The sequence below is a fragment of the Camelus bactrianus genome, chromosome 4, assembly GCF_048773025.1.
Source record: "Camelus bactrianus isolate YW-2024 breed Bactrian camel chromosome 4, ASM4877302v1, whole genome shotgun sequence".
NCBI lineage: Eukaryota > Metazoa > Chordata > Mammalia > Artiodactyla > Camelidae > Camelus > Camelus bactrianus.
In genome coordinates, this window is record NC_133542.1 from 46,767,834 (window position 1) to 46,784,611 (window position 16,778).

Genomic DNA, 16,778 nt, shown 5'->3' on the forward strand with positions numbered 1-16,778 from the left:
TTCTTGTGCTCTCTCTTTTAAATCAATCCATCTCCATTCTCTTTGTGTTCTTTTCTCTCTTTCCCTTTTCTCTATCTCCTTTCTCCTCTGTTTTTTTCTTTCACCTCTCACTCTCGTCCTCTGGTCTAAAACCCTCATCTAACAAGAACATGACGCTGTGGCCCTGATCTCCTTCTTGAACTCGGGCTGGGGCTTATTTGCTGCTGAGTGTTACAGGAGTGGAGCCCACACTCTCCACAGCTGAGATGACCCAGGAAGGGCAGGGGATATGGTTCCTAAAGGGGCTGCCAGACCCTGCAACTTCTTCTCTTGTCCCCTAGAAGTTTTCTCAAGGTTAAAAACTGTTGTTCCCTCCATCTGAGAGAATTTCTCAAATCCCAGCAGACGAGAGGGAAAGCAGAAAGTCACAATGACACTGACATACTTCAAAATATTTATTTTCTAATCAGGCATCTGTTCTCCAACCATAATGCAAGCTGCAGGCCAAAGGTTGTTTTCTGATCTGGCAAGAGAAATCCTGGGAGAACACTGAACAACTAAACCCAAGAATGTTCCTGGCTGCTGGGGCAGACCTATAACCACTTCACATGCCTAGAAACACACTTGTGGCTTTGTTTGGGGGGTATGGTGAGATGTGGATGATCTAGGAATCCTTAAGGCCTCTTCCTGGCCTCAGTGCTGACTGGCTGGATGGATCTGAGTCAGTCACTTCGCCCTTTAGATTTGTCTCCTCATCTCAAAACAAGCTTCCCTGGACCGTCTCACCCGAGAAAATAAACAGGTGCGTTAAGAGGCTGCAGAGCCCTCTGGGAAAATAGGCATTGTTAGTATTTTGCTTGCAGCAAATCGCCAGGTCAAGTGGCAACTTTCAAATGTCAGAACTGAGTTAGTATTTGTTTGGGTTTCTTTTTCCCCTTCTCTAATTTAATATATATTTAGGATGCCTGTCACTATGAAGGAAACAAAACATATAGAAGGAAAATACTGCAGCCCAAAATAATAAGGTAGATGTTAACCCAAAACTGAAAATGACAGCTGCCTTTTAAAAATGGAATGTGCTTTTTGAAAACATTAACACGAAACATTGAAGTCTGGTTATGTGATTTTATAACTTGTGGATTTTCCACCCAGCCCTGCTCAGACCCTGATCTCACCTAAGATGTGTAGGGGAGATTCCCAAGAGCCTCGTATTCTTGGGTTCTTTGGTATAATTCACCAGGCTTTCAGAAAACATGTCACCCTCCTATTTGAGTCACCTCATTCCATAACAGGGGTTTCCCAGGACTACTTTGAATTGAATGGTCCCTTGAAAAGGCTTTGCAAACTTTAAAGTACTGTGTACGTGGGAGAAGTGCCACCGCGATTCTCACTGTGACACTGCTACATTGGACAGCTGCTGGGTCATGTTTTAGGTCATTATCTGAAAAATCAAGGGAAGCCTGAAGCTCTTGCTTTTACCTGCCAAGAATTTTGCTGACACAACCATGGCTGACTCGAAGCTGCCTGGAGATGTCGCAGGGCCTGACACCTTGATGAGCAAGTTCCACTATCCTTTGGCGGACTACATCCGGGAGTGGCCGTCCGTTCACAAAAACCCCCCCAAGCTGATTCACTCCTCCATGTCCTGAAACAGATCAGAAACAAAAAGCAAGGGAAAGGGTGGTTAGAACCAGTAACATAGGAGTAGAAGCTCTGTTTTGAGCACCCAGAGCCCCTCTGATCAGAAATGGCTGTGGGTTGGATGTCTTGAGCCCAGAGTCTGACTGTGCAGGCTATAGGAGCACCTCAGACTGCTTTTTAAAATTAACCTTAACCTTTGTCCATCATCAGCCATTCAGTTGGGCTGTTGATGGCAGGCATCCCCATACTGTTTCCTTTAGTTACTAGCATTTTCTTTGTAATTTTTTTGAACAATAGAGTAAGTGAAAACCTCAATCTATATTAGGGATGCAACTTATTACATACATGATGCTAAGGTCTAAGATGCTAGGTCTAAGAAAGATCTTGGGGAGAAAATACATTTTGAAATACATAAGATTTAAAGAGAATTTTAAAAATGAAACTCTTTTCCTTTAAACAAATATCTTTAAAAGTGAAAAAGACTACTCTAATAAACCTAGATCTCAGGAAAAAAAATTTTTTTTTTTTTAAATCAGCAGTCTGATTCAAGGGCTAAGGACAAAAATAATTTTTAAAATAGTATCAGTAGAGTACTGGACAAAACTCAACCACTGCCTTGATAAAAACTCTTTCCTTAAGAAGATGAGGCTCATACCTCAATAAAGACAGGGGAAAATAGACAAACAAAAAAAGTGAGGCTGTCATACAGACTTGACCACTGTACCCTCTCAGAGCACACAAAAAAATGGGTCAAAGGATCACATTCCACTCTACTGCATTAGGATTTGTTATAAAAGAGGTTCCCTGGAATTTTGGGAGTGTTTTGCAATTGATGAGCAGCTTTAAGTTGGTTCAGGGGAAATAAAGAAGCTGGAGAAGGCTTCCGAGTCCCAGGTTTTACAGGGGCTCTGGGGTGGATTTTAAGTAAAAGGATCCCAGGAAAGTAACTCCTCCACTCGATAAGTTCCCTTCTCTTACATCAAGGTCCATCTGGAGGGAAACAAGGATCCAAGTAAATGAAGAGCCAAACCAGTAAACACAGAGTGAACCAGTGTAACATCACTGACCTTGTAGCTGTTAATCAGCCACTAACTGTCATCACTGAGGACTGTCAAAAGCCAGAAGCCACATCCAAGCATTTACCAATGCTGCTAGAAGCTCAGAGGCCGAGGAGTGGGAAATCTCCTCCTAAACTGGGAGTTGCCTAGGACTGAACTGTACCAGGGAAGCCAGGGGCATCTCAGAGGTCACACAAACACACACAAACACACACACACACACACACACACACACCCTTCAACTCTAAAATATAAAATAGCCACCTTATCTCAGCTATTCCCAACCCCTCACCCCCCGCCAGCAATCAACTATTATCCAGGTTCATGAACAATATCCGAAATAGAGGGGGAAAACTACTCATAACATAACCCATTTCCTAAAACCTGCCAAAGCGATTCACTGAAGTTTCCCATGAGAGTCTGAATTGAATATTTCCCCAAAGTCCAAGCTCAGACTGATTCCAAGAAAAAAAAAATTTTTATAGATAACAACAGTAGTTAATTCTAGTTCTAAGCTGAATTTCTCCAATTTTCAAAATGAGCTTTAATCAGTTTTTATTGTTCTAAAACACTCCAGACATAAGAAAAAGGAAAACCATCCCAAACAGGATTTTGCGTTTAGGAACACAATTGCATAGTTCATCTAAAACAGAAAGACTGCAGCCACCCTGGTCAAGGGTTTTAAGAAAGCTTTGTTCTGGGGTTGAGAATACTAATAATAAAAAAAAAAAGTGTTATATGGGTCTTTCAGTAACAGGCTGGATTTAAGAAGAAAGTAAATTCAAAATTGGCAAAAGCTCATCTAAGAGGACAAAAAGGAAGGTAAAAGCACTGAGCACACTTTTGAGATAACTGTTAGTCCAGGCATTGGTGCCATCTGCGAATGCCTATTCTCTACACTACTGGCAATTTAAATTTTCTGCCCAAAACACAGTGGCAACCTTCAGAGGACTTAAATACCAAAAGCAGTCCTACAGGACAGTGAGCTTTGGGGACCATCTGCATCATGGGAAAAAAAACCCCAAGGATCAGACACCCTTAGGTGACAGCAGATCCCATACCCTCTAGTCTTGACCCCAAAGGCCAGGCTACCAGGCCCTTCCAGAGTCTGATCCACATGTCCATTGCTAACACCAGACCCAGCATAACCTGGAAACCCCCTATGTCCTTCAACTTCCAGGAAAGGCCCCCAAACCCATTTGGCCCTCTCTGTTTCGGTCTCAGTCCGATCTAAAAGAGCATTTCAAGGGTGGCAAGCTGGTGATTTAAAACTGTGGTCTGAAAAGGCAATGTCTCTCACTTATTGGAAAGAAGTGAAACCAGAAACCTGAGAGAAGGGAGGCAGGAGGACAGGGAAAGAAACAAGGAAGAGGTGTGAGGGGAAGGTTACAAAGAGCGAGAACTAGATGACATGAGACAGACAACAAGGAGAGAGAGCCTGGAAGGGAGGCCTCAAGTTATAAATGAAGAGGAGGAGAAAAAAGGAATGAACTTGCCAGAATGGGAAAGAGAATGGAAAGAAAGGCGGATGCAGTGTACAGTGGGAGGCAAGAAGAAAGAAGAGAAAACAGAGGAAGCCCAGCAAGGGACATTTGGAGGACAGGGGACATCTGTGGAGGGGGAGACCTTTGTTTTCTGGGAGCCCAGCTTCAGCCCTGCACTTTCTCAGAGAACCCAAGTCCCAGCCTCTACTTCCTGTGGACTGAGTGAGGGCTCCTCCTGTGGGAGGTGCTGGGGGTGGGGGGGAGACACGGACTCAGCTATACTTTTCAGAGTCAAGTAGAATTTACAGAGAGACTGACACAGAGACAGATACGAACAAATCAAGGCAGAGGCCAGGAAACAGACAAGGGAAACACAGCCCACTCCCACAGGGCTGAGAGAGCAGGGTTTGGAGGAGGGGAGGGCAAGAGAGAAGGGTTGAATTGCAGATGCCCCTGGGGCCTTTGTGGCTCTGGTCTAGAAGGTGTTGGCCTCCACAGATGCTCCTCAGGCCCTGGTAAGGACATGCTGCCCACCACAGCGCCCCTGTCCACACCCCCAAAGACCATGGCTGGGCATAGAGACTTGGGGAGAGGGTCTGTGCTGACTCAGTGGTAGATTGAACTGAAGGACCCACAGAGTCACTGAAATTCCTCCTATTGGCACGGGAGAGGATGAATGAAGGAACACACAAACATGCAAACAGAAACATGGGGAAAGGGCAGGGATGAAGTCTCCTTAATGGACTTTCTAACTGGCAGACAGGTGCTGGCACACATGGATAGTGGTGCCATGAATACAGACATAGTTAAGCCAGACAGATAGCACCTTGCACTTGTGTGTAGCCACCCAAATGTTCACCGCCCAGTCTCTGGAGTCTGAGTCCCTCTCTCTCCTCTTCCGTAAATCCTCAAAGACTGGTTCAAGTTTTGTCCATATGAACTTCCTGTCAGTCTTTTTGTCTCTCTGACCTCAATATCATACTCTGTAAAATGGGTGTAGCTGAACGTTTAGTAGACGCTCAGGTAGGAGACTGGCTATAAAAGTGCTTTATAACTTGCGCCTGTAGCTGGGGGTGGGGGCAAGAAACATAGAAGCCCATTTCCTGGCAGTGCCTGCCCCTCCCCCTACAATTTCCCCACAGAAGCTACCCTGCTCCAGTGGGGAAGAGGGGAAGGGAGTTGGGGGGAAGAAACTGACTAAGGCCAGGAAGGAAGATGAGAAGATGGGACTTGGTCTTATCCTCTACTAACCAGGCAGCCTCTCAGGATCTACTGTGCACACCTCCACTCAATCTCTAACAAACTAGGGCCCCAAAGCCAGGCCTACATTGTGCTAGCAAATAGCTTTGGGCATCAGAACCAAGGGCATTTCCAGAGAAGCCAGCTCTGGAAGCTGGGCTGACTGGGGCCCAGCCCCCACCATCCTGCAGGGAAGATTGAAAATGGGAGGAGGGAGCACTATTTAAGGAGGGGGCAAAGGACAGCGGAGATAAGGAGGGACAGAGAAACAGGCATTTGCAGTTGGCTAACCCCCACCTGGAAGGAGCTGCCTCCTTCACCCTCATGTACAGCCGAGAGGCCACCAGGTCTGATGCCATCTCCCCAAGGGCCCAGGCATGACCTCTGGGCCGCCAGGCTCTGTGCAGAAGGCAGTGAGGGTCTGTGGATTCCCGCAGGCAAGGATAGAAGCGCAGGGGCCAGCCCTCCCCATTTTTGTCCCCCAATCGCTCCTTGGCTGAGCTACCAGCTTGCTCACCTCTCAGAGTACTGACCCCAACTCGTTTGTTTTCTGGCTCACTCTGTGATATCAGAGCCTCCCTTGAGCCCAGCTGTCTGCGCAGGAAAAGGCTGCCGGGGGTGCTGGGGTCATCATGGACTGGAAACCGTTTTGGCACAGGCCCCAAATGGTGAGGAATCGTTTGGGCTAGGACAGAAGCAAGCGGCTTCTCTGCACAAATCTCCTCACAGCTTTGGTGGATGACCTCGGACTCGGGAAATTGACACAAAGAGAAACTGACTTGCCCGCAGCCAGCCCCAGGAGCCTAGATCAGCATTTCCCTGCTTACCAGGCCATTCGGCCCTTCAGGGCAGAAATGAACATATTCGCCCCAGGAAGCTCGACTTCTCTCCAGCCGGGTCTCTGCTGCCTTTGTTAAACAGAGGACCCAAGGCTAAGGAAGCAGGATCCTGGGCTGTCTGAAGGCTTGGGGAGGGTTCACATCCCAGGAGTGACTCCTTGACCAGCGGCCCATGAGGACTCAAGCTGGGCATCTGGCTGGATACCGCCGAAGCCTGGTGCCTTACTCTGGCCCAGCCCTGCAGCGCTCAGAAGGGAAATACGATTCGTTCCACTTGGAATTTCCTCGAAATCTCCGAATCTAATCCGGCGTTAACTCACCGTGAGAGGAGCGCTTATCTCACAGGAGGCTGTGCTAATGGGTGAACTGGCAGATCCCAGCGGGTCAGGCAACCAACCAGCCTCGTCTGTGCCCAAAATGACCCTTCCCGTCTCCTACACACACGGCATCTTTCAGAAAGCAAGGGTGCCTGTATGGTAACCGGCTTCTTTTTGATTTTCTTTTTAAGAGGTGAAGCCATCAAGAGGCAAGCGTCCTGCAGAGACGACTTGATAGTGCCTTTAAGGATCTCTGTATGAACTGGCGGCTTCTAATCAGAAGCTCAGCTCAGGGAACGCTACTTCGTTGATTTTTCAAATCCCACTCCTCAACTCCAGGACGCTTTTGGAGCTCTGGACTTGGTATCCTCACCTAGCTCTCAACCTCTTCCTCCACACATACAAGCACACATGCACTGCTACAGGCCCCACTTTCCCTCCAAGCTCCAGTTTTGTTCAGACCCACGGCTGAAAAAGACACCACTGGGGTTGGGGTGTGGGGTGCTGTCTGAGACTCAGAATGACCTCTTCTTACAGCTTTGTGCCCTCCAACTAGCCTGGCCCAGAGCCCTCTCCGGGTCAGAGCCAGGATTCTCTCGACACGCTGAGATGTTGCTGCTGGAGCCTCGGAAAGGCTGCAGCTCGCTGCCTACACTACCCGTTGCTGGAGGCGGGATTCCTGGTGCCAGGTGCTCTGGCCCAGTCGGCCAGGCGCGTTGTTCCACATACCATGCCTGGGAGCCCTGTACTTTGCAAAGTTTACTGCGTAGCCACAGAAGTCCTGGATCCTCCCGTCCTTAGTACCTGCCCCGCGGTCCGGCACCCCCAACCCCGTCCCGGCGGGAGAGTGAGAGAAGCGAGCTCGCCGCCTACTTACTATGCATGGATGCAAACGGGTCGTGCTTACAGTGTATTTCCATCAGGGCGCTCCAGACTGCAGGCCGGCCCACGCTGCCGCCTCTCGGCGCCAAGGGGCTGCCCAGCGCGGCTAGGGAGCCACGCCGCCAGGCCGAGCACTGTGCGAAATGGGCTCAGAAATCACTGCGGGAGCTTCAGGGCCTCTCAGAGCCTCCCTGCCGGAGATCACCGAGAGCTGCGCCTAGAGGCGGGAAACGGCGCTAGTGCAGTCGGTCTGCGAGTGGTGCGTCCAACTCCTGGTAGCTCCCTCCCGGGCTGTCTCAGGCAGCGGCTTCGCACCCGGCCTGGGCTAGATGCCGCCAAGGCGCCAGCAGCTTCGGGGGCATAGTTTAGGGGCCTGCCTCCGGGACGGCCTGGAGCCCCCGGCCTCCTTAGGAGTGGCTTTAAGGAGGCCTGTGGGACACACAGCCCTTGGCTTCACTCAGGGGGCAGTGAGGCCCACGGGCTGACAGGCTGGTTCCGCAGCCTCGCTGCCTCTGGAGTCTCTCCTCGACACTTCGGTCTCCACCAGATCCTTTCTCTTTCTGTTTCTTTGAGTCTCTGGATCTCGGACTTGCTGCTTCAGCCTCTCTCCACCCGGCTCTCCGACGTCTCGGAAGAAGTTGCAAAGAACTTCTTCTCTGGCGGCGCTGGGGCCCCACCGGGTTCTAAGACCCTTATGCCACTGACTTGGGGCCGAGACTCCGGAGTCCCCGGGAGCCTGCAGCCCTCACACCCTGGAACCCACTGTCTTCAAAGTTCCCGCGGGCCCCGCTGCTCCCCCATCGCCGGAGCCAAGAATACGAACAACAACGACAGTCTCCTCATCGCCTGAGAATCTACCTCTCACCCACTAACTCTTCAAGCTTCCTCTCCCTTCTCTCGGAGGTCTGATTCGAGTGTCTTTCAGTTGCCTCTTCCGGGACGGCCGCCGCGCCTGCCCCAGGCGTTAGAGCGAGGGACAGAGAAGAGAGTAAGATCCCCTCCACCGAGGCCGCCGGGACTACCAATACTGAAATACAGCCTCTGTCGGCTTTGACTGCCCGCGCTGCCGCTGCCGCCGCCGGCTCTAGCCCTCCGCCTGCTCGGCGCGCACAGTGCTCCACCACGCCGCCCCGGAGCCGCTTTCAGGACCCGCTGCGTGTGGACAGCGCCGCCCGGGGCTCAGCCTCCCTCCGGGCGGGGGCGGGGCGGGGGCTAACCTGCCAATCACGCTTCATCAAGCCAATCAGAGAGGTGGTAACCGGCTCTGGCCCGAGACATCGTCCCATTGGCTGAGCAACCGGCGGGCTCCGCCTGATTAGCCGATACCTGGGCAATGGGAGAGAATGGGGGGCGGGGCCCAGGCTGCGGCGCCACGTTCATTGACAAACGCGCGAGGCGAAGGCCTAGCGGAGCGCGGATTGGGGGAGGGGGAAGGGGAATCCACATAGTGCCTGGAGAGTCCCGCCGCAGGTCTGGCGGGAGCCTGGTTTCCCTGACGCGGCACTGGGACCCTGGGATACCCTGAAGGATTGGAGGCAACCAAGGCGGGGATGGGTTGGAGTATAGTCTCAAGAAGACCCCCCCCCAAACACACACACAATGGATGTTGGAGGAAAACAAGGAGCCCAGTAGATATCTGGCTTTCAATTTAAGCACCATCAGACTCGCAATGGAAACGTAGTGTGCGCACATCTGCTCGGTTCTGACCTCAGTTTCCTCATCTGTAAAATGGGCAGAATTGGCTTACCGCGACTTTAATAAAGGCTCCTTCCAGCGGAAATATCTCATAGTTTTATCAAGTGCTTATTAAACCTATGCCACCACCTCCTCATCCACCCTCCTCCCTCGTTCTAACAAGGATCCCCAATTCTGAGCTAACTGTAGGCAGAGACGCAGAGGAGAAAAACCTCACACTTCTTTAAAGTTAATAACCAGGGTTCTCCTGGGGAAGGGATCTATCTGATGCTCTGGACCAGGATGCTCAAGCACTGAGCCTTTAGTCCCTCTTTCCAGTCTCAGACCAGGAGCTGCCAGACACTTTGGGGGATCATGATGTGCACAGCTGAAAGATTCTGTCTACAGGGGCAATTCTGCATCTGGAGCTAGGCCTCTTGGGAACTCAATGAACCCAGCCTCTTCCAGCACTAATGAGAATGCCTAAAGCAGGCAGGTGGGAAAGCGCTTTCAATCTGCAAGGGTAGTGCAGAGCTGCGCTAGGTGATTTACTATGCTGCAGCTTTCAGTTGTCAAGAAAGCCCGACTATTCCTTTCCTGGGGAAGTTCTTGCCACTTTTCAAGACAAAATTGGTGGATTTCTAGCAGAACATTTTTAGTCCAGAAGGGCAGGGTCTTTGACCAGTGAGACTCAGTTTCTTGGGAATGTGAAGCCCTGGACCACAGTCAAAGAAAATGGACTTTGAAAAGTGACAGCCATTCTATATCCAGGAAGCACCTATTTCTGTGAGCACCTACATGTGCCCGGAGCCCAGCCCTGGCAGAGTTTCTGAAGACTCCCCTGTCCCAGAAGCTCGTGGGAGTGTTCCCAAGACCCACCGCTTCAGATTCATTCTATATAAATATAAATCCACCAAAAGAAGGGCTTTGTGATGCCTGCTCCGGAACTGGGCTTGTAAGGAGAGCAGAGCACAGGTCGACCCTGGGAGGACTCCCAGGTCATTCTCTGCTTCAGTCTCCTCTCTCTACCTCTGCCCAATTTCTCACACTCCTCCATGGGATCAGCGCTCGGGCCCACCTTCTGTTCCCGTCCCAGACCCAGCTGCCCCTAAACGGTAGCTAAGTTTCCGGTGCTGACACCGTCCCCACCCGCTCCAGGGCACAGCTGCAGAAAACAGCCCCAGGCAGACCTCTGGGGTCCCTGGAGGCTGCAGTATGCACTGGGGAGGAGTGGTGGCATTATCTCTCCTTTGTCAAGAACCCCGCCTGTCCGGGTCTTCCACACACACCCTCCCCCGACTTGGAGCAGGAAGATGGCAACATCGTAGAGGGAAGGGGATGAGTTAGGGTTCCCTACTTCGCTCCACCCGGTGGCACTCTATAGATTAGAAGTGGACTAAAAATTCGACGTGGTGGCTCTACATTCCCACCGGGGAGGTGGGAGTATGGGGATGCCCTGAAGAATGCAACCCATGACACCTCCACCTCCAGCCCCACTCCAGTTCAGACCTAGAAACTCAGATTCTAAAGTCTTAGAGCTAAAAGGGAATACATTTCCCATTTTACAGATGCGGAACCTGAGGCCAAGATGGGATGCAAGTTGTCCAAGATCACATAGCAAGTCTTGGGTAGAGGAAATGCTGCTAGCTAGAAACCTGTTTCTTAAGGGTTTCTCCAGAGCCACTCCTGGGATAGCAGGGTGTTTTTTGGGGTGTGGGGTGGAGGGTGGTTGTATGCTGCCAAATCAAAGAACCCAGCTAGGATATGCCCATACGAACCAGTTTTCCTTCTGATACTAGTGTAGCTTGGATCGAATCCCAGAAGCATTGCTGGGGTAGAATGGAACCACATATATTACCTGAACAGAAAGAGCTCAAATTCCCATTTCACACACAAGGCTTTTGGCTTCAGGATGGTGTTGAGCAGCCTAAGCTGGGTGGCAAAAGCAGCTCTCTTTCTCACCTTTTAGTGTGGAGCAGAGGGAATTCCCTCTGGGTGCGGGGTTATTTAGAGCCACCTGAGCCTGCTGGCTTCCTGGAACTTCTAATGCCAAGAAGCGCCATCAGATATCCTGGCCACCTAACTCAGCTTTACAGGCCACTAAACAAGGCCCAGAGAAGTTACTTTGATACACAGCGATTCCTTGACCAAGCCAGGCACTGCGCCTCAGTCCTGCCTCCGACAGCTCACTAGCCCAACAGTCTGGGTCCAGGAGAGACAGGCTATCTGGGAACTGGTCTCCACGACTCTGTGCTGAGTGCAGTAGGTGACGCCATGCACAACGGTCTCATGGTTTTGTTCCCCCCCCCCCCCACTCCTACCCTCTCTCACCATGACTTTGAGTCTGGCTTTTTGCTAAGAGGGAGGAGGCCAGGGAAAGGAAACCCTCGGGAAAGAAATTCAATTTGTGTAAATCAAATTGCCTTGGGAAGTTTTGCTATTGAAAGAACGCTCATTGAGAATAATGTTTGAGAAGCCACATGCAGAGAAACATCCACCTCTATCTTTAGCCACAAACCGGGCTTTACTCGGAACACACTCCCTTCCTGCCTCCCTACTCCCTCCTCTAGGCCAGCCCCTCCTGTGCCCAGCGGTGTCTGGATGTTGGGGCTGCTATGGCGCTCCGTGGGCCTGAGATCAACTCCAGACTCCCAAAGTCCAGGTCTAGCCCATTTCCCTGTTCTTTCTCTGGGAAAAGCGAGACCTACAGAGCTCAGATTGGTTGCTCGGTTGGAGAAAGCCAGAGATGCTACAGTGGTGCTGTCCTAACTCGGTGGATCCTCTCTAACCCTCATTTTAAAAGCATCAAAGATAGAAAGCAATTGGCCCTAAGTTAGTCAGCTAGTTGGGTCAGAGACGATTGATTCTTGAGTGATTCCTGTACCTGGCCCAAGTCTGTTTGTAGGAATTGTGGATGTGGAAGAAAAAGCGAGGTGAATTTAACCAGATTTTTCAAGAATTGTGTAAAGTGCCTTTACCAAGGTTTGTTATCCTTACCAGCGCACCGGAAGGCCAGGGGCTCTGGTACTACCTTTCTCTCTTTCCCTCCTCCTAGGGCTCAGCTTCCTCATGTGTCTAATGGGGGGAAAGAACCCCTGAGATGAGGCCTCCAGAGGTTCTGAAAGATGAAGCTCCATGGGTGGAGGGAATTATTCCACCAGGCTCATTCCAGAGCCGGGGGAATGGATGCCAATATCCAGGCAGGCAGTATTCAGCCTATCCCAGCCTCCCTGCCTTGGGACTCCTTAATTCCCACCTAGCTAACTCTTGTAATAGTCCTTTCTCTCCAGGGGGGCCTGTGGGGAGGAGGTGTCTTCTAGCAAGAATGAGAGGTTTAAGAGCGGAAAAATCACCTTTCAGTCCTACTCCCTCCATACCTTCTTCTGTATGGTCTCAGATAAATCCATGTCCCTCTCTGGACCTCAGTTTTTCCTTTTTTGTTACCACAAGGAAGAGGCTAGAGAAGAAGATCTTTAAGTGGCTCCCAGCTCAGTTCTGACTACATCCAACCTCAGATTTACAGGTAGAAGGGCATATCTGACTTCCCCAATATACAAATGGGGAAACTGAGGTCAAGAAAAGGTATGGAATATAGTTCTGAAGGAAGGAAAGGGCCGTCAAGTGACCCATAAAAGGCCTCAGAGTTGGGAGAGGGGAGAAGCCCCAGCAAAAACCCAAAAACCAGACTGAGACCCCCTCAGCCTGGCCAATTTCTCAGCTCCTGCCTCTTCCCCAGCGGAGGCCCAGACTGGTGCAGACAGACGGAAGTGTAGTGTTACCTGAGATACCCGCCCTTTCCCGGGCAGGGCCCTTACCCAACCCGACGGTGAAGAGGGGGCGTGGCTCTCCAGATTTTTAAACTCTGGCCAGCCTAGGGGCCCCCAGCCCCACCCAGGCCTGTCTCACAGAGGAATGAAATGCTTTATTGATTAAACGATTATTCAGGCTATTGAACTAATCAAAGAGCCCATCGACCGCCATGAATTACATTCTTCGTAGACAGCTTGTCAGGAGAGGCAGCCGGGCCAGCCACACAGACCCTTTATGGGACCCTCACAGGCCTCTGACCCATTCCCAAGCCATCACACCCCCTTGTCCCTGGTGCAGACACCTCTGGAGTCTTACCTACTAAGGGACCCGCAGCGGGGTATGGGGGTATGGGGAGAGTAGGGGAAGGAGCAGAGGGGGTTTCCAGGTTCCCTTTCCTGCACCTTCACCCTGGGGAATCCTCTTCAATTCCCTGCCTCTTAGATTTCTGCCTTCACTTCTCTTCAGTTATGATTTTGGAAACACGTATATGCCTAGGGAGTTTCCCTGGGCTTGAGTTACAAGTTCACCCCTCTCTCTCTCTGCTTTTTGACCTGTATTTAGGGCTGAGGTAGAGGTAGGGGCTCAGATCCACAGAGATGGGGGAAGGGAAGTTCTTTCAGGGCCAGAAGCGTGTTTGGATGGGGATTTAGCACATTTGGCCTAGTGAGTAAAAGAGGTTCCCATACCTGGCTTTTACCTCAGGGCAGACAGAGGCCTTCTGCTGCCTGTCACCTCCTCTCAGACATAAACACACCATGCCACCCCTTGCCTGGGCCTGAGGAAGGCATATCTGGCTCTGTGGCAGGAAGGTCTCTGTGCATACAGGTTCAGAACTGGATGCCCAGATTATGCACACATGTCCACCCACTTGTGCTCTCCTCCTGGCACCCACAAGATAAACCTGAGCATACAGTACACACACACACACACACCCCAGTGGCAAAGACCTGTCTAGGTAAAAGCTAAGGCAGACTGAGGGGGTTGTCCCTAGAAATGTCATGACTAGCGTACAGGTAGGCTGCCTCTTCTCACTCGTCAAGGTTGTGTCTGCAACAGGAGACACTTTTATACGAACGGTAGGCTCAACAGTACTCACAGAGTGAAGCAGTATACACCACACACTGAAGAGCTGCACACCTCCACTCCTGTTCTCTCAACAGAATGGGACCTGAGCCTGGCTGATGGTAGGCTTAGTACAACAGACCCCCACAGACCCTAGACCCATTTTGTGCCTAGAGGCAAGCACTTTTGTAAACTGGCATGTATACAGTGAACAGCTGTTGACATCCAAAAATGGAGGGGTCGGTGTAACCACCTTATTCTCACTTCCAGAACCACTTGGGATGTGACAGGTGAACACAGACCCTTAAAGGAGTAGATGTACACTCAGACACTCATACAAAATATATATATATTTGCCACTCAGACACTCATACAAAATATATATATATATTTGCCACTCATAGACACATTTTGGATACTCAAAAGAACAGTACTCAGGAACACGAACTCAAATGCATAATAACACTCATGAATATAAAGATACACATACACAGTCACAAAAATTCTCCAACACACACTCAGAAATTTTGGTATTATTTATACAGGGACACACAAACTCATTGTCACTCATGCACGACCTGAGCCCCTATGTAAACACACAGACCCAAACTTTCAGACCCCCAGATAAACACTCACATAAACTCTCAGAGAAAAACACAGGCAAACCCTCAGACACTTGGACTGATGCAGAAGTGTGTGAACAGATTGGTGAGAAGAAACGTGCCGCAGACAGATACGCAATCCCTGCGAAAATGAGGCGGACCCCCTCCCCCAGGGCCGACGTGCTTGAGGACCAGCGCCCGGCTGGGTCTCTGAGTTAGCACGCCTCGAGCCCGTATCACCGTCCTACCTGTCCTGCCGGTCCGAGGAGTCGGGTAATTTTTCTCTAAATCCATTTTGATTTTTCAGAACTTGATGGAATGGACAGGGGGAAAAAAGTTTCCACTTTTTTGTGCTTCTTTTTTTTTTTTTTTTTTTTTTTTTTAGGTGCCAGGGGCCGCTCACAGGTCGGAATAATTCAAGCCTTCCGCTCCCCCGCCGAGCTGGGGTAGCTGATCACTGAGCTGAAACTAAACGTTTTAGGTGGAAAAAAAGCGTCCGAAGGCACCGTGAAATGATTAAGGAACTAAAGAGCTTCTCGCCATGTGAGATCATGTCCTGTTCTCGCCAACATCACAAGATGTCCCCAGACACGCTGCGCCCCAGCGTGCTGCCCCGCACTGCCGGCCCCGAGCTGGGAAAGGGTGTCCGCGCTGTGCGGCCCGGACTGCTCAGCTGGCCAGACGGGCCGGGCCGGGCCGGGCCGGGCCGGGCCGAGCCGGAGCAGTGCGGGAGGCGGGGAGAGCAGCAATGCCGCCGCCGCGCCGCCCTGGACTTTTATAGGGGGTTGGAGGGGGAGGGAAGGAAGGCTTCAGACGGAGCCGGGCGCTAGCCCGCGCTCTAACGCAAAGGTACCGACCACAAGCGAGCCGGGATCCCTGGCCTCGCGGCTGCACCTTCTACAAACTCCAGCGTCTGGGTGTCGCGGCCCTCTGCTGGGTGCGTGGGGTCGGTGACCTCTTTAGGTGCAAATCCCGGCACTTAAGCGGGCGCAGGCCGCGTTTTTGTTTTTAAAGAAATTAACCACCTTGCCAAGCAGGTGCATTTGAAATGGGTGCAGAGGCAAGCAGTTTTGCCAGGCATAGAAGGGGGCGTTCCAGTTTCTTCAGATTCACCCCTAGGGCGGCGCCCGCCTCCAGAGCTCCTAGCCACTCCACCCCCACCCCAAACCTGCAGCTCTAAAACTATTGCTGTATCCCTGACTCTAGGGCAGTGCAAGAACCCTAGAGATCCTAGGTCCCACTCCTGGTCCCGGAGTCCATCCACACACCGTGTTCCATTTTGGCCCAGAGCATAGAGGTTAAGCTGTGAAATGCTGGAGATAAAATCCGGGCCTCCACTTTGGAGAACCCGGGCTGAGCAGAACCGTCTCAGGAGGTCCAAGAGGTTGGCAGGAGTCCCAGATACCTTACTCCGGCCCATAGATGGAATCCCTTTGCCCTCCAGCCCGGAGACGTTGTGGCATCCCCGAGCCCCAAGACTTGATTTCAGAAGGGAAATCAGCCCGAGAGAGACCGGGCAGAGGTTTGGCATGTCCAGCCGGCTCCCTTCTGCCCAGGCTCAAGACTTCCCTCCCCTTCTCCCTCCCCAGTCCCGAGTCCAGCTGCTCGGCTTGGCCACTGGAAGCCCTTGGGGCCCCGCTGCGAGGTGGTCACAGGGGCAAGGTTCTCGAGGGCGGGGGAGCGATCCGCAGGAGGACTCTTGGCCCGCCGGACAATGGCAGTTTTGAAAAGTGAATCGTCCTCAGCGAGAGTGTTGTTTGTTTTTTGGAGGGGGTGGTCACGAGGCTGGGCCTCAACCTAGTGGGGAGAGCCCAGAGCTCGAGAAAAGGGGGAGGGGGTGGCAGCGAGAACCGGACATCGCTTATCCACTGAGCCGATTTCGCCACAATCGGAAACGTGGCTGTGGATTCCCCGGTGCCCCCCCCCCCAAGTAGTCTGCGCAGTCCCCCTGCGCCGCCTCTTCCTGCAGCCTACAGGTCCGGGTCCCTGCCCCAGCGATTTGATTTTTTTGGCCATCTCCGAGCGCTCGACTCTTCCTCCGCAGCCCGGCCCAAGCCTCAGCTTCTCGCCTCCCGCCTAGTCCGCGAGGGGAGGCTGCGCCGAGGAGTAGCGGCCTGTCCTCGCCTAGAGATCAAAAGCCCTCCCGGAATTGACATTTCACCCCCAGTTGGGGGCGGGAGTTGTTTGGGTT

The 16,778-nt window shown here is 51.7% G+C and overlaps 1 protein-coding gene across 3 annotated transcripts in view; it reads right to left on the reverse strand.

The window, feature by feature from the left end:
- PAX5 (paired box 5) overlaps nucleotides 1–15,891 on the reverse strand; it is a 182,522-nt gene extending 166,631 nt beyond the window's left edge. Inside the window, exons 1-2 of one of the 3 annotated variants that reach the window (XM_045515200.2) lie at nucleotides 14,836–15,891; nucleotides 1,459–1,624 (exon numbers count right to left, since the gene is read on the reverse strand). In XM_045515200.2, coding sequence (XP_045371156.1) covers nucleotides 1,459–1,624; nucleotides 14,836–14,881 — 212 coding nt within the window. In that variant the 5' untranslated portion in view covers nucleotides 14,882–15,891. Of the gene's footprint in view, nucleotides 1–1,458; nucleotides 1,625–7,434; nucleotides 8,716–14,835 lie in introns of those variants that run through there. The other 2 variants (XM_074361843.1, XM_010952880.3) reach the window with 2 other exon arrangements.
- Nucleotides 15,892–16,778: the final 887 nt, after the last annotated feature.